Source organism: Suillus bovinus (assembly GCF_016758785.1).
Source record: "Suillus bovinus strain UH-Sbo-P2 chromosome Unknown EDB93scaffold_20, whole genome shotgun sequence".
NCBI classification, from domain to species: Eukaryota; Fungi; Basidiomycota; class Agaricomycetes; order Boletales; family Suillaceae; genus Suillus; species Suillus bovinus.
In genome coordinates, this window is record NW_024542076.1 from 213,461 (window position 1) to 241,387 (window position 27,927).

At 47.3% G+C, this 27,927-nt stretch overlaps 7 protein-coding genes and 1 non-coding gene across 8 annotated transcripts; 5 read left to right on the forward strand and 3 right to left on the reverse strand.

The window, feature by feature from the left end:
* Positions 1-1,586: 1,586 nt before the first annotated feature.
* On the reverse strand, positions 1,587-5,440 carry EDB93DRAFT_1103165 (uncharacterized protein; the record flags this gene model as incomplete). Its single annotated transcript, XM_041447279.1, has 12 exons — positions 1,587-1,817; positions 1,876-2,066; positions 2,252-2,509; positions 2,566-2,599; positions 2,888-3,432; positions 3,509-3,700; positions 3,780-3,922; positions 3,956-4,170; positions 4,314-4,706; positions 4,763-5,059; positions 5,152-5,271; positions 5,318-5,440. The coding sequence occupies 12 exons, from the start codon at positions 5,438-5,440 to the stop codon at positions 1,587-1,589; spliced, it is 2,742 nt and encodes a 913-aa protein (XP_041308733.1).
* A 970-nt stretch (positions 5,441-6,410) lies between these two features.
* EDB93DRAFT_1249404 (uncharacterized protein) lies at positions 6,411-8,543 on the forward strand (the record flags this gene model as incomplete). The annotated part of the gene is made up of 5 exons (XM_041452851.1): positions 6,411-6,617; positions 6,665-7,071; positions 7,124-7,224; positions 7,291-7,479; positions 7,537-8,543. The coding sequence occupies 5 exons, from the start codon at positions 6,411-6,413 to the stop codon at positions 8,541-8,543; spliced, it is 1,911 nt and encodes a 636-aa protein (XP_041308734.1).
* A 61-nt stretch (positions 8,544-8,604) lies between these two features.
* EDB93DRAFT_1249405 (uncharacterized protein) lies at positions 8,605-9,996 on the reverse strand (the record flags this gene model as incomplete). Its single annotated transcript, XM_041452852.1, has 7 exons — positions 8,605-8,810; positions 8,859-8,996; positions 9,063-9,203; positions 9,249-9,317; positions 9,365-9,688; positions 9,742-9,819; positions 9,873-9,996. The coding sequence occupies 7 exons, from the start codon at positions 9,994-9,996 to the stop codon at positions 8,605-8,607; spliced, it is 1,080 nt and encodes a 359-aa protein (XP_041308735.1).
* A 235-nt stretch (positions 9,997-10,231) lies between these two features.
* EDB93DRAFT_1103168 (uncharacterized protein) lies at positions 10,232-12,925 on the forward strand (the record flags this gene model as incomplete). Its single annotated transcript, XM_041447280.1, has 9 exons — positions 10,232-10,387; positions 10,435-10,996; positions 11,020-11,156; positions 11,182-11,214; positions 11,261-11,383; positions 11,430-11,487; positions 11,520-11,582; positions 11,934-12,809; positions 12,870-12,925. The coding sequence occupies 9 exons, from the start codon at positions 10,232-10,234 to the stop codon at positions 12,923-12,925; spliced, it is 2,064 nt and encodes a 687-aa protein (XP_041308736.1).
* Positions 12,926-16,305: 3,380 nt separating this feature from the next.
* Positions 16,306-16,784, forward strand: EDB93DRAFT_1139943 (uncharacterized protein). The gene has a single exon (XM_041449252.1). The coding sequence runs from the start codon at positions 16,337-16,339 to the stop codon at positions 16,565-16,567; it is 231 nt and encodes a 76-aa protein (XP_041308737.1). The 5' UTR covers positions 16,306-16,336; the 3' UTR covers positions 16,568-16,784.
* Positions 16,785-17,111: 327 nt separating this feature from the next.
* Positions 17,112-17,194, forward strand: EDB93DRAFT_t60. Its single transcript has one exon. It is a non-coding gene; the product is annotated as a tRNA-Glu (tRNA).
* A 141-nt stretch (positions 17,195-17,335) lies between these two features.
* On the forward strand, positions 17,336-20,174 carry EDB93DRAFT_1240064 (histidine kinase-like ATPase; the record flags this gene model as incomplete). Its single annotated transcript, XM_041451710.1, has 14 exons — positions 17,336-17,434; positions 17,495-17,632; positions 17,685-17,857; positions 17,913-18,006; positions 18,060-18,194; positions 18,244-18,481; positions 18,535-18,628; positions 18,677-18,830; positions 18,887-19,013; positions 19,064-19,270; positions 19,325-19,439; positions 19,489-19,645; positions 19,697-19,858; positions 19,908-20,174. 14 exons carry the CDS (start codon positions 17,336-17,338, stop codon positions 20,172-20,174), a joined length of 2,160 nt encoding a protein of 719 aa, XP_041308738.1.
* A 128-nt stretch (positions 20,175-20,302) lies between these two features.
* Positions 20,303-27,875, reverse strand: EDB93DRAFT_1249409 (cell morphogenesis N-terminal-domain-containing protein; the record flags this gene model as incomplete). Its single annotated transcript, XM_041452853.1, has 9 exons — positions 20,303-23,138; positions 23,187-23,338; positions 23,388-25,799; positions 25,848-26,048; positions 26,099-26,236; positions 26,285-26,408; positions 26,459-26,922; positions 26,975-27,786; positions 27,839-27,875. 9 exons carry the CDS (start codon positions 27,873-27,875, stop codon positions 20,303-20,305), a joined length of 7,176 nt encoding a protein of 2,391 aa, XP_041308739.1.
* Between the last annotated feature and the right edge of the window lie 52 nt (positions 27,876-27,927).

Consider the following 27,927-nt stretch of genomic DNA (forward strand, 5'->3'; position numbering starts at 1 on the left):
AGCACATATCATGCAACTCGTACCAGCTCACCCATTCACCCAGTCTGACTTGGGTTTGAATTCCGGCAAGATAGAGATCCGGATGCATGACACGAAGTGCAGCAGAGACAAGGATACCGGACCTTTGGAGGGAGGTCATGATATTGTGACCATCAACTCCCTTTAATGTGGCTGATACATCAGGTGAGAAACCATCTTCTGCATCAAGATTTGGGAAACTGTATTTCTATGACACTTCAGATGGGTAACCTGAATTCATATGAACAGGATGTACCTCTCTTCCTTGCTAAAACCAAGCTAGAGATATATTGAACCGGGGGTGATCTTCTCATCCAAACTCGGATAGAAATTGGACTTGTGAGTCCGCCATTCAGTAGGCTTGCTGATCGTGATGCTATTGTTCAGCAAATTGCCCATGGAGTTTGTAGCACAATGCATATCTGTCTGGATACACCCGGATGAGATGAAATACAAAATGAATGCCAATAGATGACAGACCATTATCATGCCGGTCATGGCTCCAGGCAAATACCAGACAATAATTCTGCCCCAGAATCAATGATGACACTTGGTTTTGCCAAGATCCGATGTTCTTCAGGAGGGAATCTGTCCAAAAGACTTTGCTCTCGTTTCTCATTTCGACCGGATTCATATTTGTCAAGGGATTCATTATATCTAACCATGTCAATGTTGAGATGAACTATTGGCAAGTTAGTCGACCGGAAAGGATGATATATATACAAAAATGAATACCAGGATTAGAGTAAGCGATGGCCAGGACATTGGCAAGTTGCTCCAAAGCAATACAGGTGTCGATATCCAACAGTCCAATGCTCATTTGCTTTGCCGGCCGTCCATGAATTTTGGACATAAAGGTATCATACACCAATTCACTGGCAAGGTCGGTCTGGTATAATGCCCAGTCTTGTGGGATACTCACCATGTGTTGAGGAACAAAATGAGTGATGAAGAAAGAAAAAGAAGACTGGTTGGATTGATCCATGACCAGGATGAGCAGGTATTAGCGTCATTCACATGACCAGATGTAAGCTAGAAATCACCACCCATGTCTATTGCGATTGAATACAATAAGCAGTATAAAATATACAAAATGAATGCTTTTAGATATCACATTATGCTCGACTGTCCTTTGGATGCACTGTTATCTGCATTCAACCGGTCCATGAGCATCTGTGAGGAAACCACAGCCCTCGTGATCTCCTCAACCGGCCCAGCTAAGCATGCCAACCTATCACTTGAATGTGCAAGTTTCATCATTCTCCCTTGCAATATTTCCATGAGATCTTTACCAATTGCCGTCTGACGGCACTTTGCAAGTGATACTGATCTGATTGTCTCCAGTGTATGAACCGGACCAAGCTTAAGCATATATGGAAGAAGGCTGGTTTCCACATGATCCGGCTATTATAATATTGAATGTTGGATTTGGTGAGGATCCTGTGCGGGCTGTCAATGTTTCAAGGACTCACAAGTTCTACAAAATGGCCCTCAACCAACTTCATCACATCTTGGACAGATGACTTTGGCAACATGTCTGACACCTTGCAAGAGGCAAGATTGTCCTTTCACCATGCATTAAAGTAGTCGGGCATACGAGCAATGTCATATTCATCTGACTCCTTGCAGTGCACAGAGAGGTTCAATGCTTTAATATCTGTCAAAAACTCAGTGACATCCGGCTGCTGGTCCACCAATGTATGTGCAATCATGATTGCAATCACATGATGAAGGGGTGTTGGAATGACAGCGGAGCACCTGCTGAGGAAGGATATATTGATGAAAGGTGTGACAAAGGTCTATATGACAAATGACAACTTTGAGATCAATACAATATCAGGATGACCGGACACATACCTCCATTTCCCATTTCATGAGTTTGTGGAAAGCTTCTGCATATCCAGGAAGGGAAGTGGAAAAGCTCTTGTCCACATACAGGCGCATGGCCAACAAACACGAATTGGCATAGAATAGGGCACGAGAAATATCTCCAGCAGTGACCTGACCATCTGAATAGGCCATGATGACTTGCTCAGAGCCAACCAGATCTCCAGTGTGGTTTATAGAGTGTGAAAGAAGGATGATGTAGCAATTGTAGTGGTGATTGTTGTTGTTGTAGTAGTGGTGAAACAGACAAAGTATGATTATGTACATGTCCTATCAAATTACATATCGACCATTCTAGGAAGTATACAACCTGGTACCATGAATCATCTGACAACCTGTATATCACCCTGAATATCCAGACTTAGTTTGCAAAAAGAATCTGCCCCATGTACGGCCAGGTCGTGGTATATTTGAGATTGTCGGGCAGCATAACATGCATGTCCAGTCATCTCATTGGAAGCAGCATTGTCCATGTGAGCAAGCCATTGCTTGGCCTTATGCTTGAAAAAATTGATGGTCCACTGCATTTCATGTTTGACAAGAATGACCTCTTCATTCCAATGATCACAAAGTGCCTTGGTCCAGAGCCAGTTTACCCGATAAACTATTCAGTGGGTGAGACTGGATAACATCATATCACCGGATGCGATGGACACTCACATCCTGTCATCCAGTCATTTCCGGTTGTATCACCCTAAACATCAAGCAACCAGAACCATGCAAGGGTAGCGTTCCTCTGACCACGTGCATTTGGATCAGCCACTGCAGCGCTTGCCTTCAGGTGTTCTTTCTTCAACGGAAGATATTTCTTCAAGAGGTTGTGATTGGGGAGTCGATCTAGCTGCAACCGGCATTTCGAGTATATCCTGGCATTGAGTTTGACTGCTGCTTCCACCATACGAACTCAAGTCCATGCCCGGGTTGAGGTGGCTTGTGACTTAGCTGACCGGACAGTGTCCCGGAATATCACAGCCTTATCTACCAAATGAACTCTAATTGCATGGAGTGCATCATTGGCTTGGCCTTCATGGAGGACAGTTTCTTCTTTCATGAGATTGGTTAGACCCAATGCCTTGCATCTGGCTTCACCAAGGTTAGAAGGCAAAGGTATGATAGTAAGCTCTGGTTGAAATATCAAGGCATGTGTTTCCGGATCCGGATGTTGATCATGATCATCGAGATCAGAATAATCTTCTTCATCCGGTGAATCATGATCCCTGTTTACCGGAGAATCCAGTTTGTTTTCATCGACTTCGCATCCAAGATATGTAGATGCCATCTCGAGAAAACTTGTTATCTGAGTTTGCAGCTTATCCCTAAGTTGGGCCACTCTCAGTAATTGAATGTCTGTAGGATGTCTCCCAAGCCTTTTCACATCTCTAGAGAGAGAGATTTGAAATTCTTCTATGGTGAGACCAGTTGCAAGCCAAGTGGCAGCTCCTCGTCGACTAATAGAATTGGCGACCAAATAATCCGGATGATTTTGAGCCTGTAGCAGGTGCAACTCCTGCTGCTTTCTGGTTGGAGCTGTACATCATGGTATTCAAATCATAATGAGAATGCCATCAGGCCCGGATGAGTAGTGGTAAAATTCGACACTTACCCTTTTCCAACTGGACCTCATAAATGTCCATGGCTGTTAAATCCTCCAATCTGTTCTTGTGAGCAAGTGCCTCTTCCGCTTCCCAAAGAATGACCATGTCAGGGTGAGCCGTCTCATTAAGATTTTGAAATGACTTTTTGCTCTCTTCAGCACCCCTGGCAGCCTCTTTAAACTTTCTGCAGAGAAATTTGGCTGCAGGGCAAGTTAGCCAGGAAGGAATAATATGAGACCAGAAGATTTTTGTACATCCGGCCAGAGGTTGGCAACTCACTCATGTGTATCATTTTAATGAAGTTACAATCATTCATTTGATAATCCAATACCTCTTTGCGATGTGGAGTCCCCATGCCCCTAGCCGATGGAGAGATTATGTTCAAAGATGCCCAGAGTGTTTCCATGATCTCTCCATCAATCCTGCCGGTTCCACGGATAAAATTTGATGCATACCGGACATAACAGCTGTCCTGATGACTGTGTACATGCCACAAACCTATTCCAGGAATGATGTCCATGCCGATGGGGATGGAAAGGTACATGCTGGATGCGATCCAGTCCTTCAAAAACTTATGATACTGACAATTTATGTCGTAGAAGGTTATGGCGTGGGAGATTCCATCTGTATTGTAGTTGAGTGCTTGACTCAAGGCATAGTCCATGTTCATCTGCCTAATTATTTGGGATGCTCAGTAAGACCAGAAATGCTTGTAACTGGATGTGATGGTCATTCACCTTTCACCCTTCTGAAAATCCACCATGGAATGTGGGACAAAACATCTGTGCCGTGCACATGCACATCCTCCTATACCAGTGGCCTCCAGCTTTTGCCGGGAGGTGTTTGCTTGATTGACTGCATGGTGATTGTTGCAATCTGACTCTTGTATCTTTCATCTCCAACCATGAATGCAAGACCATCCATCAATGATACTTCATCAGATGGATTCACTGGATGGAGGTGCTCGGCTTTGAAATTACCATCCATGACTAAAGTCCTGGTGAAGAGCCATGAAGGTGTGTTGTCCGGCCGGGTGGATGTACCGGTCGACAGGTCCAAGTTTATCCCTGGTTGTGGACATGCAGGGCAAAATAGGGTGAGATCACCGGCCTTTGGCTCATCATCTTTGTGAGCAAACCCATGCCACTTGTAAAGCTTGCATTGGTGCCACTTCCTGGCAGTTCTCATAAGTTCTCTGTAGCGATCCTACAGATCCTGCTGTTTAATCACCAGATCGCTGAGTACAGAGAATGAAAACTGACCGGAACCATCAATGGAAATATGCTCGAGGTCAGCCTCCGGATCTTACTGTAGTAATTCATGGCTGATGTACCACATTCGAGGTTGTCTAGCAGAAAGTCGTCCAAGACAGAGAATGTGAATGCAGTTTTTGGTCTGGTGAATGATGCTGGAAACAAGCCTGCTTGAAAGAGCTGCATATCCCAGGAGAGAGCACCGGGGCACTGGCAATATGAGATGGATAGAGAGTGAACACCGGATTTGTCTACTATGGTGATAGCCAGATGATCTGAGTCGGTGACAAGTGGAATAGAAGCTCCCTCCGGATAATCATCATAGTGTATATTTTCATTGGTATCTGGCCATTCAAATAGGTCTGATGTGTATTTAGTGCTGCTGGGGCATGGAGTACCATCATGAGCAAGGTGAATGTGCAGGCCAACTTTAATGAGTGATGTTTCTTGAAAAAATGATCCGGTCCATTGACTGATGCGATGGAATGGATGTCTTTGATGCTGGGTTCTGCAGCAGTCTGTGCAAAACAGGGGCTCATTAAAACAGCCATGGCATTTATAAACCCCATCCTTCTTGCAGACTGAACAAAGCCGGTCTGGGGGAGGGGCTTCTCTGACCATTAGTAAATTGATGTAGTCCTTGAACTTGTGCTTCCATTGCCGAAGATATTCATTCTGCCCCTGCATTATCCGGTCAGATGCAGACTGCAGAAATCAGAATGACTGCTGCTTGCCAGAGATTTTGGTAATTTAAACTGAGGGATGTCGCCTTGATCAAAGTCAAAGTCCTCACCCTCGTGAAGCATCTGAGAGAACCCGGCTGTTTGCTTTGAGGGAGATTTTGTTGGTGATGATGTCACCAACTTCGTTTTTGGAGACCATGAATCTTTCACCCAAGATGACCTCGATCCTCTGGCTGTAGTTTTTTCCTTGAGTTTATATAGCTGAGGCAATTGTTTCTTCATTGGAGGAGTGTATATGATTCCCTGTTGTTTACTAGTCTTTGCCATGATTGATATCACCACTTAGGATTGTTGGGCCGGGCAGTATGGTTAAGTATGATGACCTGTAGGCATATGACTTCACGTTCTGCCTTCATTCTCCTTCAACTCCGGTCTCTGAGCGATTTGAATTGCCAGACCAGCACAACATCTTCTGTTCCTGTTAGTCATTGAGGTACCTCGGGTGATGAGAAAGGGACTGATTTGATCATCCAACTAGATCACTGTTCTCGGGCCATATTAGTATAAAGGACAATAATGTCACTGAAGATCTCGGAATATTATGTCCATTTAGAATATATTAAGGTCTGCAATTGCCATAAGTTGTGTCATATCTGAGTCAGTTAACCAAACACATGGTAATCCTGCCATCATCCCAAATTTGAGTAGATTTCCTCCGGTATCAATGTGTCTCCCTATATGCCATATTTAAGAGTATTACTGTATGGGACCCAGGTGCTATATGATGAACTTGGTCTAAGTTCACATTTTTTACAATTCTAAGTTCTACAATACAGAAACACAGGACATATTGAGCCTGAGGGTGACATGCTGGCGAACAATCTCTTGTTCGGTCTAATGTTGAGTACATGTGTGATTGGCTATGTAATCTTATACTGTATCCTTTCTTCTACCAATACCTCAACTGCTTTGCAATGGCCCGATCCAACTTATCAGCACACAGTCCCCAAAAGACCAAGCAGAAATTGACAAAGGAAGAGCTGCTGGTGTTACAATCCCACCTAGAAGAATGGAAGGAGGCCATCGGCAAGAATAGACAAGTGATTCTGCATGCAGTCATAAGAGAGGCCAAGATGCAAGCCCCTAAGATGGATTCCTGGCTGTTGAAGAAAAGGAAATCCGTGAGCAACTGATTCTCTAATTGTATGCATCCTCATGATGTATGAAGATGTACCAGGACTGGTTGTATAATCGGAGAGCTGAAAAGACTCTCAAAAAAGAGAGTAAGTTCGGTAAGAAATGGACTGCCTGGTTGGTGATAGAACACCAGTACAAGAAGGAGATAATTGAAAAGACTGGAGGAAGGCTGGGAGGAAAGGAAATGATTAAAAACTACCAGGGAGCGGTCAATGCAATTATGGGAGGTTTATCTGAAGAGCAGCTGGAGGAAGCGAAGAAGACTGCAATAGAGTGGTCTAGCAAGGCTCCTCCTATGGATGTCCAGGCTGAGTTTGCTCAGAAGAAAGCTCTGGGTATGATGAAAGATCTTGCAACTCAGTTATGGAGGCAGGCTGGTATAAGGATATTCATATTGTCAGCATGGAAAACAGAGGAAGGGGAAGTGAGGATCAATGGGTGAGTTGCATTCTCATGCTCCCAACTGGTAAAGGGCTGATCAGGTCATCAGAATGGACTTCAATGAACAGTTGGAAGGTAATAGTTTTACCAATACAAAGGACTGGAAGCCCATGTTATCAGAGTGGAATGCCTATGTCAGAGAAGAGTTCGGTGAGCTTCTTTTATGTGCAATGTCAATTGATCCAGTCAAGTACTTACACCAAGTTGTGATACCAGTAGTCGATCAGAATGATGAGGATGACAATGAGGATCGGAGGGGAAAGGATAGCGGAAAGCAAAGGAGAAAAAAGGAGGAGTTTGCTTTGGAGGTGGACACCTGTGGGCTTCCGGTCATACCGGATATCGAGGACCTCAGCCTAGAGAAAAAAAAGTCTCTCATCTGCACATTCCTCACAAGACACTACAGTACGTTTCGTCAACTAAATATCTGAAGATTCAATCACACAACTATATATCTTGCAGGGTTTTGCAGTCAGAAGCCAAAGGTTTCCGTTCCTTGGTCTGCAGTGACAGAGGCTCAGGATGATTTTATCGAGTCCAAGTTTTTACCTGCTGGTGTGAAGATCAAGGACCCGTCAAAGCTTCAGTTGCATGAAGCTGATAAGCTGTTAGAGCTCTGGCATCAGAGACAAAAGGACAAGGTTCCATCAACATTTGAATTCAAAGGCTGGCAAAACCACAACAAGGAGATGAGAGAACCAGTGAAGAGGACCTCCAGACAGGTGGAACAAGACTTCAGTAGTGAGGGGGAGGATAGTGATGAAGGTGCTGGGGATGGCACGAGGTCCGGTCTAGCAACTGCAAAGACCAAGGCACCGGTTAAAATGCCAACCGGAAGGATGGAGCCCGAGTCACGAAAGCTGACCAGATGTGTGGAGCAGGAGTCGAGTAGTGAGGGGGAGGATAGTGACGAAGGTGCTGGCGATGGCACAAAATCTGGTCTGGCAACTGCAAAGACCAAGGTTCCAGTTAAAACACCGACTGGAAGGATGGAGCTGGAGTCACGAAAGCTGACCAGATGGGTAGAGCAGGAGTCAAATAATGAGGGGAAGGATAGTGATGAAGGTGCTGGATATGGCACAAGATCCGGTCTGACAACAGCAAAGACCAGTGTTCCGGTTGAAAAACCAACCGGCAAGCCGACTAGGAAGACAACCAAAAGGATGGAACACCAGTCAAGTCGTGGGAGAAATGTAGGTGATGAAGAAGTCCAATTACTTCCTTCAAAGTCCAAATCAATTGGAAGGCAAAATCAAGCTGTTCAATCCGATTCAGAGCAGGAAGATGCTGTCCCGGTGAGGAAGATGCGTCGAAAGGAACCTACGCCAAAATCCACGGCACCTTCGACGACACAAGCTACTCATAAAACAAGGAAGACAACCAAAGCTCAAATTGATAACCCGGAGCCAAAGAGATCAGCGAGAACCACAAAGGTGTCTTATAAAGTGAACTACATGCAAAGGCAGTGATCATCCGGATCCATAGAATGTACTATACAAGGCTAGAGAGTATCAAGTGTATATATATACATCATGTTGACAGTCTATATATTGATATGAGTTGAAATGCCAGTAATAACTCATTGGCAGACTGAAGAACTTCCTGGCTGACAGATGCTTCTTCCGGTGACATTGTACTGTGGGCAATTTCCATATCCAACCAGTGGATCGCCAAGCGCAAATCGCCTACAGCATGCTGAATCACAAATCCAATGGGTACCGGTTCACCAACCGCAACTAAATACCAATAAATAACACTGATGTTTCATAGTATGGGAGACATACATGATGGATCCGGAAGACCATGTACTGGATCCGGATCTGGAGTGGCGATTGTAATGTCCAATGGCCTGTCTTCCTGAACAGATGCCAGAGTTGTCCCAAAGCCCATGTCCAGAGGCTTGTGAGAAAGTTGAATATCCACTGGATTCACAATCAACAAGGTAAGGCACAACAATGAGAAGACTCACTTGAGTGATCCGGGTGTACCAGATGGAGTGTACAAAATCCCATATCCAAAGGGTGCTCGTCCAGGTTGGAGTGCATTGAAATCCGTATGCAAAAGGCAATTGTCCAGTTGGAGTGTGTCAAAACCCATATCCAAAGGGAGATCATCCGGTTGGATGTCCACTGGATCGACATGAGGATGGAACAAAATTAATGAATGGCACATACATGAGTGACAAGATGCCGGATCTGTGTGAAAGCCCATGTTCAAAGGAATCTGTTCCACTTGCATGTCTACTAAAGTTGCATTGAACAGTGTAACACAACACAATGATGAGACCTACATGACTGAACCGGACCATCACGAGCCGGAACATCATGAGCCGGAATGCTGCAAAAGCCCATGTCCAGAGGGTTGTTGATGATGTCAGGTGCCTGGTGGGTATCTAACTCGCTGCCTGGTGGAAATCCCATGTCCAATGCTGATATGGATGGAGGAGTCGATGGCCGGTCAACATTGTGTCGAGGGAGGAATCCCATATCCAATAGTTCTGTCTCCGGTTGACCTGGGATGTGGGCAAACCGGATGTCTCCTGACCAGATGTGTTCCATCTGCTTCAATCGTCTACCATCCTTCCACCGGTCGTGAGCTGACAAGACATCTGAGTCTGGAGAAAATCTTAATTATCAGTCTTTTGTAGCAGCACAAGACAACACTCACATTCCCCCATGCTGGTGCAATTCATCCAAGGGTTGCTGTAGATCTGCTGCTCACCTTGCTGCTCCAAAATGTCAAACACTACCAATGAATGTTTAGTGCCTTCTAGGTTCTGAAAATGGATGGTTGTGTACCTTCGGCCTCGTGAGATAATTGCAAGTTATCTAGAGTCAGCTCTATGGATGATATCTTCTTGCGGCCTGATTGGAATTTATGCAATCCCATCTCTGGGAGATGATACCTTTTTCCAGCTTGCATCTGTGCTTCCAAAACCTATGACCAGATGCTTGAGAATTTCATAATGATAAAGTACGGCATGTTTTCACACAACAATGAAATTAATTTGGCATACCGAACCGGTGCATTGACAACGTATCCGGCAATCTCCGAGATGACCCGGAGATCTGGTAGTAGTAAATTTTCCAACATTCATCATTCCCACCTGGTTCTCTTGTCCTAGCCAACCAGCTGCCCTTATCGTCTCATTGAAACCATGTCTTACAACACCAATACTTCTGCTGCTGCTGCCACAGCAAACCAGGCACTCATTGATCTTCTTGACAGGTTGAATGAGTTGGTTGAAGAGGTCCTCCATTCACAGTCAGAGGAAGATAAAATGAGATTGAGCCGGACCATTGCTTTTCAATTGGTATGTTTCATATTCTGTTATACATTGTAATATTGATTGGGTTGTAGAACAATGCAGCCCGCTCTCACCTCACAGTGGCCACCTACATCCCCCTTCGCCTGCTGTCAATGGCAGCTGAAATCCATCACGCTCAAAGGGGCACTGCACAACTGGCACAAGTACCGGATTGGAGTCGTGTTGGGAACAATGAGGACATTTGCCGGAGTCATCCCTTGTATTCAAAGACACTCAGTCCATCGTCCACTGCCACCATTCCTGCTGGCTCATCCTCTGCGCCTGAACCGGCAGGCCCATCATCTGCGCCAGAACTGGCAGGTCCATCCTTTGTACCTCAACCGGCAGGTCCATCCTCTGCGCCTCAACTGGCAGGTCAATCCTCTGAGCCTGAGCCTGCAGGCTCATCCTCTGCTCCGGCTCTGGCACAAACCTCAGCACCTCCAATCGCCACTTTGCCAGGCCCCAGTATCATCCTCAAGATCCCTGGTGGTGCAATGCCCGGCCCATCAAAACATCGCAAACACCAATTTAGCGTCAGCCCCCCACGTCTGGTCAAGAGGGCAAGGAAGATAGCCAAGTCCAAGCGAATCTTGAGCGACACCGATACTGACAGTGACAGAGTTCGCATGGGAAAGGACATGGGGTAAAGGGAAAGGGCAAAGGAAAGGCAAGAGCAAGGGCACCATTATTGGATGATGAGACCCAGGAAATGATGATGAAAGATGCCAGTCATGATCCGGAAGTCAAGGCAAGTCTCTTCTTTTCGCATATTGTACTAGCCTAACAAAAATATGCAGCCACCAAAACCGAGACAAAATGCGCTCAAAAAGGTATGTTCATTTGTTTATTATCAGAACACATTCACAGTTTTCTCAGAAAATACCAGTTGTTGACATCCGCACTCGGCTGATGCGAGCTTCGAATGCCAGAAACAAGGGTGGTGACCCTGCAGAAGACGAACCAGAGGAAGACGTAGAGTTAATTGACGACAAACGAAAGGTATGTATTTCTTCTACCTATTGGTGCATGCCTGATCCGGTTGCAGCCACATGTTGACCGGGTCAAAGTCAAGGAACCGGTATGTTTATTTCATTGCAATGCTGGTAAGTGATACTAATGTGATATTAAATAATAGTCGATGTCAGATACGAGGCATCTAGGAACAGAGAAGAGGAAGAGGGGGAAGCGTCCGCAGCCGGTGAGACAACCGGTCATTACTATCTGGTCAGCTCATCCTCATCCTTAGCAGCACCCCATCGATTCATCTTTTCTTCCGTGTAAGAGATGCACCAAAATGGAGGTTGAATGTGAGACCTGGCTCACAAAAAGGGGCGAGGTTGCCCATACTTGTACCTGTTGCAACAAGTGGAGGATGAAATGCGACCGGCCAATGTGACCGGACGTGCCTGCAATCACCGGGCCCATACCACCAGTCGCACCCATCACCACTCGCTCCAGGGCCACCAGAATGGCAAAGCAGTCTGGGCGACGCAAGGGCAAGTCTCATATATCTCGTCTCATCTCCACTGAGTACAACTCTTTGCTATAGATACTCAGCAACCTAGTCCTATTCCAGAGGAACTGGATGCTGATGTCGAGATGGTCGATGGTGCTCCTACGGTGCCAAGTGCTGCCCCAGTGGCATCCGCTGACGATTTTCCCGAGGACCATTGGATCAAACCCATGGACGATAGTATCCTGCCTCCCGCACCATTTGATGAGACACTGGATGAGGTCTGGTACTCTCCTATTTATCCGGCTTGCACTCAAAGGCCCCCCTCCCCTGTTACCACATTGATGTCCATTTCGTCTCATCAGTCTCCCCATCCTCTCAGCAATGCGCAGATTGAGGCTATGCTGGCCCAAATTCAGCTTGATATGGAGGAGCTACACACATGTGATGATACCATTCACAATGATCTGTCCAGTCGCATCGATGAGCTGCACGCCAACTATACAGAACAATTTGGCCTCCAGAAGGGACTGGTAGATCAGTTGACTGCTCAGGTGGGCGGAATTGCAAGGTACTTGAGGGACAACCAAAGGGCCGCTGCATCATCGGTCATCACTCCACCTGCATTCAATCCACCACACATTGTCGTCCCCAGTACCCCCATATTCCCCGAGTTCAGTTCTATCAGTGCATTAGGTCGCGCTGTTACCAACAATGTCTTTACTCCGGATGTGTTCTTGTCTCGTGCCTGCCCCACTGGAGATGGCTCGCCAGTGACAAGGCATGGGCAAGCACCCACATCTGGCTCTACCTCCACAATCAATCTGGTCCCCATCATGAGGGAATCCGGTCCATCCATTCAGCCCACTGGGGTACTGCCAGTACTTACTGACACGGTCCCAACAGAATCCATGCCTTCCACTAGCACCATTCGCATGTTGGTCACCGGGTCAGCAAATGTACCTGAGGATGGTCAGTCTGTCTCGGCTCCCTTGCCACAGTGTTCATTTGCACCTCAATCACGCCGACAAGGTCGGTCGGTGAGTGCTAAGCATGCAAAGGACTCGTCCGGGGATGGGCCCAAGTAATACTAGTATACATGATTCATTTTTTTCTTAGTCCATTGTATCTATGTATTTGATCGACCGGTAAATGTATTCAAGATGCACCAGACAATTGGTTTGTAAGATGGCCCTGATAAATTGGATGTACCAGACGATAAACCTTCAAGATCAATCCACCCAATGATGTATATACCAGGTGATAACATTGACCGGATGTCTGGTGCTACAAGTTTCTTCCGGCTTAGTTGTTTCGTTCTACATTGCATTTGTTGTAGATACTATTTTACATTGTACGTTTGTATACAAATGTCTATACTATATCACCTGGGTACACAAATCCATCCGGCCAACCTGTCTATCCAGCCCATCTGTGTGAGAGGTAGGTACACACATCTGCCCGGCCCACCTGTTTGCACCTGTCACATACATCTGTCCGGCCAACCTGCATACACGGCCCATCCATGTGCGAGTACACTTCCGTCCGGCCAATTTGTATACCCAGCCCACCCAGTTTATACCCTCGGCCCACCCATTCACCCTGGGTACACACAATACCCCGGCCCATCCCTTTGCCATGGGTACACACAATACCCCGGCCCACCCCTTTGCCCTGGGTACACATATTACCTCATCCCATCCATGTAAGGCGAGTACATACATACGTCCGGCCCATCTGTTTGCCCTGGTTACACACATCCGGTCGGCCAACCTGCATACCCGGCCCATCTGTTTCCTCATATATGCATCTGGCCCATTGCTCTCCGGAAACCAGCCTTGGCCCATCCGTGTAAGGTAGGTACACATCCATCCGGCCAAACCACTTTATACCCTCGGCCCACCTGTTTGCCCTGGGTACACACATTCCTCCGGCCCATCTGTTTCCCTCATGTGCACCTGACCCATTCCTCTCTGGTAATCAGCCTCGGCCCATCTGTATGAGTGGGTACACACATCCATCCGGACAACCTGTATACCCGGCCCATCCATTTCCTCCTCTGCACCTGGCCCATTCCTCTCCGGTAACTGGCCTCGGCCCATCCCTGTCATGTGGGTACACACATTCCTCCGGCCCACCCGTCTCCACTGCACACTGTATTCATTACATATAATGTCCCATATAGTAGTATATTTATATACCAATGTCTATACTTTTTACCCTCAGCCCATCTGTGTCCCTCGAGAATACATTCCCTCGGCCTACCCATCTCCATTGTAAGACCGGATTCACCATAATGTCCTGTATACTAGTACATTCCTATACTACTGTCTGTATTATATACCCCCGGCCCATCCATTTGTCTCGGGTACACACATGACCTCAGCCCACCCATGTATCATGGTACAATTATTGGCATGGGCCCACATGGGATAGCCCATCCCCATTGGTACATTGTCATGTTTGGCTGCCCATCTGAGACGGGTGAATTCACTGAAGGGGCTCCCAAGATAGTCTATCAAATCGACTTTTTCATCATCTGAGAATACAGTGCTTGCGCTGACCATTGCAACCACACGTGCAAGATCCTTTGCAGACATTGCAGCTGTGGTGTCTGCAAGTGTTTGGTTGAAGTCCTTGAGCATGTCAGCAAGACTGACCATCACACTGCTATTCTCCTGCTGCGCTTTTACAGCTGCTGAGGGAGGTCGGACTCGCTTTGACGAACTAGTAATTGAGATGTCTGAGCCTAGTGCGCTGGCCTTCCGCTTCTCTTGACGGCTGATGCTGGTCATAATGGAGGACACAGTGTCCGTGTCAGAAATGAGGAAGGTAGATGGAGTGGCTGGTGATGCTGGTATGATTCCAGGCTGAAATATGTGGTGTTTGACACTTGGAGAAGAGCCGATCTCATTCGTCACTGCAGTAAGCTGACTCAAGTTCAAGGTGGTGAGTGGTTACGCTAATGGTGGAGCAGCAAGTGGTTGTGCTGGCAGTGGTGCAGTGCTGCTACTAGCTGCAGCAGTGGCAAGGGGATCAGAGTGTGACATATGATGTGCAGCAGGCGGAATGGATCCTGAGTCCTCGGACAATGTGACTGGAGGTTTATTTTGGCAGACCCAATTGCCTCAGGACTTCCATGGCATCATGTGGTGAATGGCCTAAAAATGCAGGAAGCTCTTGTTCTTGAACGGTTTTGCAGCTTTATGGACCTTTCAAAATAATACAGGGTGAGTTGCAAGTATAGTTGAGACAGCCACTACATACCTTGACAAAATTCATCCATGTTGCTTCATACTCTAACGAAATTCCTGTGCCATCCACATCACTCCATGAGAATCCAGATGCATTCTTGATTTCGAGGACACCGTAATAAGAGGTCTTCAGCTACAGAAATTACAATCAGTATTGACACCATGCAGTGTGCCGGCACACCCATAGTAGTCAGTACTCACATTGGCCCATTTGGTCTGACAACTTGACCATACCCTCTCACCGCCTTGCTGCTGGTGAAAATTGTCTTTGAGATGCTGAGTGGCACCCTGGAAAACTGTTTTCTTGAAGTTTGTGCTGGTGGCATCACCTGTGGTGCTCATGTGTTGTTGGAGGTACTGGATCAAGGCAGCTTCCTCCTCAGTAGTCCAGTGAGCAGCAGGTTTGCGACATGTAGTAGTAGAGGGTGCATTAACCTGGCCTTTGGATCAAAGGGAATGGCTTGATCGTGAGCTCGATGAGTGAGATCTTGTCATGATAACAATGTGTTGTCAGCGTAAGTATGGAGTGCACCGTTCCACCGAGTGGCATCCGGGATTCTCCTGGAGAGTCCCACGGCAAGATCACATGATGAATGTTTGAATTTCGAACGTGAAATTCGCTGTCCAAATGGCACCTAAAATTACGGTGTCAACAAAGAAAATACTCACTGAGTGCTGAGTAATGGTGTTGGTCGGCCGAGTCAGGGATTGGTGCACGCGCCGCTACATGTGTAGCACTGAAAATGATCAACCACAATGCTATACTGGAAGCATACATATTATTTGTTTCATTTTGATATTTCCCCTTGTATGTATTCTGTATTTAGGATAAACTTTTTCGTGCGTGTCTGTGTTGTATTGCTTGGACAGAATAATGGTTGTAACGACACAGGTTGGACCTTGTGAAAAACTCGACAACTGATGCGTCGACATCCCCGAAGTTGCACGGAGGTAAATTTGAAACAGATTTACACCAACACCGACATCCCTGTCCAGTAAGTGTAAATTACTAGCTTGCTCATCTGAGAGTCACAGGTAGGATGTCCATACCAAATTGCCAATACCTTGCTCCTACAAGCTGCAGATCTTAGGTGGCAGTTCAAAGTTTTCTGGCATCGCAGATATCATCTATTCGAAAGGTAATTCCAGTGCATATGATATCTAAAACATATAAAAGCAAGGCATCTTCTATATCGTCCTCAAAATTATTTTATTCGATCCTTCATCACATCCTCACAAGTGACGATGCGTATCTTGTTTGTCCTTGCCGTTGTTGTTGCTTTGACAACATCTATATCTGCCAGTGACACCGTCACGGTGACTGAAAGCGACAGTTGTGTCTTCTGGTGCGCCTTCAATTGGGGTTGTACACTTGTTGAAGGTTGCCCCCACCGGACTTGCGTGAGTATGAGTAGTTTGCATCCATACTTAATTGCATGGCTTACCAGCTGGCAGTATCTCTTTGTATGCAGCTAGTGCGGTAGTGAGTCGTATTTTTGTTTTCACATCGGCGCAGTAAGGTTGATGGCACGACGCGTGGGTTACCAGTAGTGTCACGGTGTTGACGGGTTGATCAACGGATTTGCAATTTTATGACCGCTTGAGCAATAAAGATATCTTGGAATAGAGGATTCGCAGAATGATGTGTTACATTTCGAGAGTTACCGAGAACGGTCGGAGAGGTAGTAGTCAAACCACCTCTCGACTGAGCAAGGATCAACGGCAGGCAATGCTTCTAGCCCAAGAGTAAAATCACACTCAGACTTTTTTACTGGATTCCAGGCCCAAATTTGCATACTTTTGCTGTTGTTTTGCTGCATCATTTGGATGAAGATCGGATTTCAAGAATCAAAGGTGTTTGGCATAGAGGTCGACGGTGAGTACTTCTATTCTCTTGGCCACCTACCAGTATATTGACTCGGATAACTCATCTCAGGAGTCTTGTGTTTCGCAAGAAGATGTGCTTGGGTGGTTGCCGTGATTCTCTACTGATAAAGTTTTTCACCGGCCATTATATGTATCGGATATGGTGTAATGGTTAACATTACCGCCTCTCAAGATTAGAATTCGCGGTAGCTCGGGGTTCGATTCCCCGTATCCGAAATATCAATCGAGTTATTTTTTGGAGTCAGGGGCCAAATTCCATTGGATGGCCCCTTGCCATATGATGGCGAAGATAATCACGTGATGAGATGTGGCAAGTTCAAACGCGTAAACGCGTGCTTACTATTCTTGACTCTGAGCATGGCAAACGGTCGTCGCTCTCCTTCTCCAGAACCACCTGGCCCTCAACCAATAAGGAGGCTCCAAGAGTCCCTTATTAACCGAATTGCAGCAGGCGAAGTACGCGCTGTGTTAACCATGGCACTGACGTGAATAAATACTGATGAAATTCACCTCTAGATCATACATCGACCTGCTTCTGCGCTAAAAGAGTTGCTGGAAAATAGCCTCGATGCTGGGTCAACTTCAATCCAAGTCACAGTCAAGGATGGTGGCATGAAGCTCCTTCAGATTCAGGACAACGGTTGTGGCGTTCGTGTATGTCTTCCTCGCAATTCGCATCAAGGCATTCCATGAGCTTTTTTTGAAGAAAGAGGACCTACCCTTGCTCGCAGAGCGCTTTACCACCTCCAAATTGACTACCTTTTCGGACCTCTCCAAGTTGACTACTTATGGGTTCCGAGGGGAGGCCCTGGCATCTATATCTCATGTCGCGCACCTGACAGTGATCACAAAGACAAAGTCAAGCAACTGTGCTTGGAAGTATGTATATAACATATTGTGTACGGAACAAAAACACTTGACGAGAATCTTACAGGGCCGTTTATGTTGATGGTGGTCTTGTTCCGTCGAAAGCGGGATACACACCAGACCCGAAACCTTGTGCTGGAAACAACGGAACTACCATCATAGTATGCTCCCTCACAAGTCAAACATTTCTCTCTCATCACTCAATTCACTGCAGATTGAAGACATGTTTTATAATACACCCATTCGACTGTCTGCTCTCCGAAGTTCCTCTGAAGAATACGCCCGAATACTTGATGTTATGACCAAGTATGCTGTGCATAATTCCAAGGTATCATTCGGGTGTAAAAAGGCACGTTGCTTTGAATATCGTCAATGATGCCCTATAATGCATCGTGTAGTCTGGTTCCCTGAGTCCTGAACTCTCGACTCCATCTTGTTCAGACACATCTCAAGCCATTCGTCAGCTATACGGTCATTCCATAGCCAAAGAGCTTCTGCATGTCACAGCGTCTTCTGTTTCAGATGATATCACGGATACGGATGATTCGGAAGATTCGGAAGCATGGTCGGCAGATGCATATTTCACCAACGCAAACTACCAAGGAAAGAAGACCGCATTATTGTTATTCATAAATCGTCAGTTTTCACCTTTTCCATGTTACTAAAGATCTCACGCGTACTTTATGCAGATCGTCTAGTGGAGTCACAGCGTATAAAACGGTCTATCGAGAGCATATACAGCGGTATACTGCCAAAAGGTTCTTCTCCTTTCGTGTATCTGAGGCAAGACCGAATTTTACCAGTGGGATATGAAAATAATGATTTACGCAGCATCAACCTCGACCCAAGATCAGTGGATGTCAACGTGCATCCGACCAAACGCGAAGTCCACTTTTTGAACGAAGAGGCCATCATCGAGCGAATATCAGATGCCATTCAACAAAAGCTCGCTGGCCAAAGTCAGTCACGAGTATTTGAGTATCAGGTACATGGATATATGCATCTAATCCATGTCCGTGTTACAAACACATTTATTGATAGACACTGCTCACTGGAGGAATTGCCCAATCAGCCTCGCGGAAGGGCAAGGAAAAAGCGAGTGGTGTCGATGAAATGGAAGGAGATGGCGAGGAACCCATGACTGATCGTCGCACATCAGGAAGTCAAGGTCAGCGTTTCTGAAGATCTCCAGGCAAACATCATTTGGATCTTGTCCAGTAGCGAAGAAGGTGCTTTCTCAGCACAAAGTCCGGACCTCCTTACAAGACCGCACACTAGACTCGATGATTCCGGTCACTGAACCATTGAGAACCAACTCCAACGAGCCCGCGACAGCCATCCGGTTACGGGACATCAAAGAATCGACGTGTCATTTTGCATCTATAACAGAACTCAGGCGTCTTGCTACCAAACGCATACACCACGGTGGGCTATAGATATTTTTTACAACCTGAACGGTCTTACACGCATAAAACGTAGATTTGACCGAAATCATCAAGAAACACACCTTTGTCGGCGTGATCGACCCGTCGAGGTGTCTTGCGTTGATTCAACACAACAAGAACCTTTACATGGTCAATCATGCTGCACTAGCGTGCGTTACTGATTTCCTTCAAAAACCTTTGTTGATGTAGTCGTCCTAGGGAGGAAATGTTCTATCAGCTTGCGTTGTTGCAATTTGGGGACTACAGCCGACTCAAACTTGATCCTCCTCCATCTCTTCGGGTGCTCGTCAAGTTCGCAGTCGATGCAGAAGAAGACACAGCGCGCAGCGGCATGAGCAATGACGAGATCGTAGATGTATGATCAAATTTCAGTATTTTGGCAGATCCGCTCAACGTTCTTTCACAGCGAATAGTCAAGACCTTGATGGATCGCCGAGAGATGTTGCTCGAGTATTTTTCCTTGGACATTTCAGAGACCGGCGATGTTAAGACACTTCCACACCTCCTTCGCGAGTACACCCCTAATCTTGACAAGCTGCCCATGTTCCTCATGCGTCTTGGACCTCAGGTACGTTCCAACGCCATATCGTCATTCCACAGATACCAAGTCGTCTCAGGTCCTCTGGGAATCTGAGAAAGAGTGCTTTGGTTCTTTCATGCGCGAGCTTGCATACTTCTACTCCCCGGCTCCGCTGTCCGTCGTCTCAATGCCCGCCTCTGACGAAGATGAACAAGCAAAGCAGAAATCTGAAGCTTGGCGCGTACAAAATATCCTATTTTATGCGATGCGCAAGTACCTTGCAGCTCCCAAGTCCCTGTTGGACAACGACGTCGTGCAGGTGGCGAGCTTACCAGATCTTTACCGGGTCTTCGAACGCTGCTAGACTTCATATCATACTGCAATTTCTATCCGTGAATGCTGGTGCACGACTCTAGACCTGCCATAATGTATTATGTAGACTACAATGATTCTATAATGCATCGATAACAATGAAAGCGTGGTGAAGATAAATTAATACAAGCCCTTGCCATTGGGAGCGGTACGATAAAAAGTTGGAGAGTCGTACTTGAATGCGTCTACCTCAGACTCTGGATCAGACTCATCGGTGGAGTCGTCCGAAAGGTCGCGTGATCCACCGATCTGGAACACATCTCCAAATGGAGTCTGAGGCACGCCGTTGCAATCGTCTGTAGATCTAGCCAGGATGGAAGCGACTCTATCTTCCAGCTGCTGACTCGGTAGGAGTTGCGTCTGAGGCTTCGTCTTCTGGAAGAACTCACTTAGCTCGTGCAGATCTTGAACCAGGACTCCCAAGTCTTCATCAAGCTCATCAGCGAACAGGGGCTCTTGCACCTCTGGCTGGAAGTACACCGTAGATATGCGCGATGATGTCGTGAACATAAGCGCAACCGCAAGGACGTTGGCACGACATTGAGCTTGTCGATGTGATACGCGTGCAATGCACCAGCCAGAGTCTTCCGGGACACCAAAGATCTCTGTCTCACCCTCACTCCCGCCCGCACCGGCAAGTGTTGATACGTGCATGCTCATGCGGAGGACCTGTTTGGCTGTAAGTCCTCCAGTGATCTTCGTCGGCTCCTCTAATACATCAAGAGCTTGCGTCGCCAACTCTCCTTCCACCAACCGCAATAAGGGCATAAGATGCTCTGTGCCCAACGACTGCAAAGCACGTTGTTGGAATAGGACTTTGAGGACATGCATTGAGGACACTTGGAGCCATCTCTCCTTGTTGAGCACCAAACTCAACAACAGAGTAGCGATATCGGTCCAGTCATCGGGAGGGTAGTGGTCACGTAGACTGCTGATGGACTGACGAAGGAAATCATCTTTGGTCCTGAACCGACGTTTGACAAAAGAAACCATGATCCGATTGATACTCTCCAGACCATCTTCATCAGCCAAGTCCGCGATTGAAGAACAGAAGTCGTTTAGAGCCTCGTCATGCTGGTCAGTGTACATGGCGTGCATGCACCATGGTAGGGACAGAGTAAAGAGGTCTCGAAGCCATGTTTTGGAAGAGTCTAACAAATTGGCGCACTTCAGCCTAACCAGTCTCCCAAGAACTGTGAACGTGTCATCCAAAGTCGTGGCAGAACGCAGCCCGCTCCAAAGGGCTTGCTGCAATCCGATGGACCCGTTCCAATCTCGAGGACGTTGGGCAACAATGAGGTCAACGATATGGGGGTCATCCAAGTCAATCCGATCGAGGAATGCCGACAACAGTTTGATGGCTTGCATGTACTCAGTTTCTGCACTGGTTGACATCACTGCATGAGTTGCCCAAAAAAGACGAGGAAGCAGCGCATCATCGAGCTCGTGCAGTGTAACCATATGAGTGATGGTGCGGATGACTTCCGCCGAAAAAGCCTGTCTTTCTGGATCCACATCTGCTATGGAAACAGATAAACGACTCAGCAACTGATCCAGCGCGGCATGACTCAAAGGCATATTCAACACTCGGAGTACCTGTAAAGAACGAAGCGCGAGACTCCGCATGTTGCAAAGTTCCACGTAGGCTAGTGCCAATCTACCTACAGTCTGTTCCAAGGCTGGAGCAAGAGGCTGGAGCATAGGGAGCACCTGAGAGAAAAGCGTACTCATTCGAGTTTCCACGATATCGTTGTCATCATCATCCTTCCAGAATATAGAATCTCCTTGGTCCTCCAATGCACTGATCTGCGCCACTAATGCAGAGCAATTGGACTGTGCGAGACCTGGGATACAAACACGCAAGAGCTGGAAGAGCATTCCACGCGCCCTAATCCTCATAAGAGGGACGCGGTGGTCAAGGTTGGGAAAGATTGCCTGCAGAATGATTGGTATGGAAGTAACAAGCGTCCATTGTCCTTCCATTGCAGCAGACCCCAGTAAGATCAGCGCATATTGCGCCGGTCCCAGCAGAATCTTTGGCTGTTCTTCTGCAAACTGAGTATTCAAGTCAGACCACAGTTCAAAGTCTTCGGCGCCGGGAGGCTCCTTCAGCTGGTGATCAAGGGAGGGGACCATGCGTTCTGGCTCGCAGTAGTAGCAAAGAAGCTCGTAAACTTGCAGCGCAGCAGCAGAACGCGAAAGACATGCTATGATGGTGGAGGCGCAATCGATGAATGCGCAGGTAGCTACTTTGAGAGCTTGGTTGATGAGGAAAGTTACGGTAGCCGCTCCGTAGGTTTCGTTGGGGTGGTCTGCGAATCGCGTCCATATTGCAGTAACTTGCTCAAAATGACTTTCGCTGTATCGCTTTGTGAGGGTGAGGAGATGGTACAAGATGCGGCTGCTGGCTGGAGATGGATGTAAACGCGCTTCGCTGTCGGGGTCAAGCGTGAGTTGTATATTGGGGACCCAAGACTCGAGGCTTTGCAACAGTAGAAGGGCAAGCCTCTCATTTCCACCACGAGGCATGCGCATCAGCAAGGTAGTCATCTCCGTAGTCACATCATTAGCGTGATGAGGGTGTTCGCCGGAGAGGCGTTCGGTGACTAGTCGATGTACATGCAAATATACGCTGCTTAAAGGGTTGGAAGCCATAGCCTCGAATTCACCAAAAGACAGGACGCCAGAGCAATGCTCGTGCATGACCTCGAGGAGCATAAGAGACTTTCGTCTAATTCCAGAATCAGCGTGACAGAGGTTGGTCAAGCCCAAGCATATAATTTGCGCGAAAGTGTATGAGCCGATACCAACGTTGCACGCGACGTCGGACAGAACCTCGAAGAAACCAGAGCTGCTGGACGATGAATCATTCGAATCGATGAAGGATCGTCGAAGGACCTCGGCGAGCAACGTTTTATCCGCTTTTCTGGAGCAGATAAGGGAGCTAAGGGCTTTTCTACAAAAGAATGAGTAGATAGTACATATAGAAAGGGTAAATAAGCACCTTCCAGACATGACAACGTGAGGGTAAGAGGATTGAAAGACATGATGAAGGCGGTCCAAGATCTGGACAGCTTCCAGAGGTTTCGGAGACTCTTGAGGGCGATCCGTAGGTGATGAGGAGCCAATGGTTTCAGAGGGATAATATGCCCTTTGCTGCTACTACGTCAGTTCTGAAGGATGATACATGAAGTGTTTTGCTTACGCAAAGGGCAGCGAGGGCGCCCACAGCTGCATTGGAGAGCAGTTTAGTCTCGTGTTGAAACCGTTCAGCAGAGTCTGACTCGGCTTGTGGATCACTCGCAGCCGCAGCCGCAGCTCTTTGCATGAGGATGTATCGCTGTTTTGCTGATTCAGACTGAACACCATACTGGCACCATTCTTCACAAAGCCTGTAGAGAGTCGCATACGTGTGCGATGGAACGAATAGTTCTGAGTCAGCGAGGCTCCCCAGACTGTCGAAGAACCGTTCGATCAAACCGCAGAAATAGCGGCGCAGGCGCTGGAGCGCATAGCTGTCACGATTCTCTGCATTAACGAGGAAGGTTTGCATTGTCCGAATGAATTTGAGCACGTATGAAATTGTATCTTGCTTTGCAGAAGGTCTTTGGTACTGCAGCTGAGGAGCAGTGAGGAAGTAGATACGAGCAACGGCTGAGTGTAGACGAGCTTGACGTCGTGAACGTCCACTTGACACAGGAGAACCAGATTTCGACCGGACGTCATCATGAAATTGAAGGAAAGAAAAGTGATTCAAGTCCTCCAAAAGCTGCGAAAACCCATTGGAAGGAAAAGAGCTGATGCTGATGACAGCAGCATCACGAAATGGGGCATATTCCACGTCTAAGAATGGTGTTAGGTACCTGAAGAGGCAGCGTGTGTTTGACATCCGCTCGTGATCAAAGGTAGCGTCCGAAGGGGCTCGTGAATGTTCTCGAGCGGCTTGGACAGGAGCGCCACCACGGCTATCAGATACAGTGGCTGTAGCACACAGAATCTTGATCCACAGATACCATTGATCGATCAAGCTTATGTTGTCTTTGACTTGCTTGTACCCCTCCTTATCGGCAGAGCCTGGTGCCCTAGAGGCGCCGGATGGTAATCGTCCGCTGAGAGTCGATAGTCCGGCAAGGTGCAACATTGAAGGATGGTAGCGGGATGCTGCAGCCTCGATCATGGCGCGACAGTCCACCGCAACTTTCAGCGGTTGTTGGAACGAGGCTTGGATGAAGCTCGGCAAAACACAACGCCATATTTTCTTGTCCTTGTCATAGTTGCTATCGGCGATCCTCAGAAGAACATCCTTTCGCCCAGCCCGCCTCCACTGTTGCAGGCGATCTAGCTCCGAGCTGTCCAATAACTCGTCAAAGCCCTGAAAATGAGGATTCTCACGAGCATCGCAATCGACGAGCCCGTTCAGAAGGGTCGAGGAACCCGCATGGGCACCCTCAAGTGCATCTATATGGGCAATGAATGGTGAAAGTATGCGAATGAGCTTAACCCCTGCACAACGGACGGTAGAAGCTTCATGCGATAACAAAAACAATGCTCCTGCAGTGATCCCGTCCCCTTGAAGGGCAGCGGCCTCCCTTTCACCAGCTGTGATGTCCGCTTTAGGTTTCTGCAGAATACTTTTGACCCAACCTTCCACCAGGCTAATCCAAAAATTCAGAAGTCGAGTGCTCTCAAGGACAAGCCGTGCACCAGTTCCCTCCCGCCCAACATAGGCAGGATCAAATAGGAAGGTCGTAAAGTGGCGCAAAACTGCAGGCGCATACCGCCCGTCAGCCATAAAGCGCCTCAGCGCCGCTCCTGCCGCTTCTCCGATCCGAGGCTCAACATGGATAATACTGCGGATGAGTATATTGATGGCGTCCGTGAGCGGTAAAGAGGCGTGCAAGCAGCGCGGCCACGATTGCAAACATGTCTGTAGCATAGAAATCTGCGACACGAGATGATTGGGGTAGGCAAAAGACCCTTCAGGACGACGACAAATGATAATGTTGTGGGGCTCTTCATGGATAGAGTTAAACCGCGACAGCGACCACTGTTCATCAAAGATAGACATTTGACCCACAGACTGACTTGCTGATCGTGCGATTGCAGTAATTACAGCTCCATATCTGTCAAGCAGCTCTTGAACTCCATGCCTGGATACTACTGCAGCTGGAAGAGCGTCAGAAGACGAAGGATAATCGTCCCAAGATGGTACAGCAGTGAAATCGACACTGGACGGCCATGTAGGAACTGACTCCTCACGTTCGAAGGCATTCAAGGTTAAGAGGATAGCCTGTGCCGATACAGCAACGCGTTCGGGGGCCAATATACCCATGAGATTACTTGTAGATGAGGAATTCACGACGGCTTCCTGAAGTAACTCCATGCAGAGTCCCAACCCATAGTCGAAATAACGCAACAAGATAAAATGCACGATACAGATGAAGGGCTCAAGATGCTCCTCGTGATGGAAAATTGATGACCGTCCAGCAGGGAATATATGTTTGAGGAGGGAGTCCAGCTTGGTGGTGCTCGTTGCTAATGGCTCCTGGCATCGATACAGGTATGTCCAGATCAATCGAACGATTCCATTCAAGACAGGAATCCGATGAAGCTTCTCCTGAATCAGAAGTCAGCCAGAGATGCGTCTAGCTCGTCAAATTCGAACCTTCATCTTCGACAGCCCATACTCAAAGCAAGCTGTCCAGTTGCGGAGGAAGTATTGATGAGGCGCAACACAAAGGCTGGTGACAGCCAATGGGTAGGCGATATGCCAATACCGCGGCTTACCCATCATCTCTTTAGCTCGAGGATAGATCCTTTCGATCGCCTTTTCCCATTGTGGATGATTGACTTCGGCCTGCGCCGTCTTGAGATCATGTTAGCCTATATCAGTACCAGTCAGGGAATATAGAATACCTTTCCAATGGGGTGCAAGAGTCGAGTCAACGTATCTGCGAAAGCGATCTTAAACCGAAGACCATGAGCATTTGCAAAGGACTTGGCCAATAACTCCAGAAACTCGGCCCCTTCCTCAAATGCCTCCGGAGGCCATACCTAATTGACACGTAAACACAAAAAGACAGGGAACAGTATGGTTCTCACTCTCAGCTGAACATGACGGAGCCCTTTCACTAGATGCTCATACTTCGTATCGAGGTCTTTCGCCACCTGACCATTGGCCACAGGCTCGAGCTCGCCAAGAAACCGATCTGTGACACTAACAAAGCTGACGAAACATTAGTTTAATGGTTAATGGAGTAAAAACACCATACTCACCGAACGTTTGCCAAGTGTCCGAGCAGCGTGGCATACAGTTCGGCATTAAGTCGATGATTAGTTGACTGTGCAAGGAGCTTCAAATCCGGTCTCTTGAACTGTTCGAACGTTGTTTCCTCCAAGGTAAATCCCAGCGTATCACCCAGTGCGTCTTTGGATAGGACGGATAAAACAGCAATCAAAGCGCGACACATAATATATATGGATGCCAGCGACTTTCGTTCATTCAGCAAAGTAGACGGTTCTTGAACTCTCGCACCACGTATCCATAAAGGAGATTGGCTAGCATGATGTTTAAGTATGTCGGTGCTGACGTTTTCATTATGACTGCGCCTCCAGCGCCTAATGGAGTCTATGACGGGTCTTGGATGTTTCTGAGCTATCTTTCCCAAAGAGCTCATCAGGTCATCGAACTTGGGATCTAGCGAGGGACCCATGAAGTTCGACAATAAAGGCTCGTGATCCTAAGGTCAGGTAAATGACATATGTCCGACCAATTCGAAAGAAAGTAAATACCAGTGTTTCGCGAAGGAACACGTTCATCTTTGCTTCCGCAAGAGTAGCAAACCGAATAAAAACTGCATGCAGAGCATAATCAGATGGCATCTTAGGACCCGATGGCACATTGTCGTCTTCCTCCATCATTAAGGGTCCATCACTGCTGAACATCGGAGTACCAAATGTATCAGGCACACGGGGAACAGGAGGAGGAGAGGATGAGTAAGAGAACCCGTGACCATGATCGCTCCCTGTGTCCGAGTTGTGAAATATAGACCCGGACTGAGAATGATAAGATCTTGCAGCGGAATGCCCTCTTGCCCTCGAAGGAGCGCGGGGACGTGATTCGCTGGATCCAGGTGTCGGAGGGCGAGGATGCGGTGGACTTGAAGCGTTGAATACCTTATTAGATGTTAAGGTGGAATGAGGCAAGGACGAAGTCGAGCGGTTAAAAGGGTTCTTGAGAACGGGATATGCTTGGTGGTCTAGTGGAGGTAATGGCGGTACATCAGTGTTCTTCTTGAATGCATTTCTGATGGATGCAAAAGATGGCTTCTTGGAGAATGGAGAGCTTGCAGATATGGAAGGTTGAGTCGTATGTGAGCTCTTGCCAGTCTGACGAACAGGTTGCGAACTAAAAGAATCCTCTGATGCCACAGAATCGCCACGACTATGAAAGTAGCTTCTGTCACTACGTTCCGGAAGTGCAATGGGAGTCATGATAGTTGGTGAATCTGGGCCTGATCCTGCATTTCCGAATGCACCAAAGCCATATCCTCCAGACCTGCCGAAGGGTATGGGAGTAGATTGATAGTCGCCATCGTCAAAGTCTACACAATAAATATTAAAAGCTTCTAACGGAGTAGATGCATAGTTACTAACCTGGTATTGTAATCTGTAATGCACCCTCTGAGCTCATGATTCGCTGCAAAAGTAGTGTTCCAAGAACCGCGACAAGTTCTGAACCTTCA

What these genes read in the sequence shown, in the direction of transcription:
- EDB93DRAFT_1139943 (XM_041449252.1), top strand. Translation starts at nt 16,337, where the DNA reads ATGCGTATCTTGTTTGTCCTTGCCGTTGTTGTTGCTTTGACAACATCT.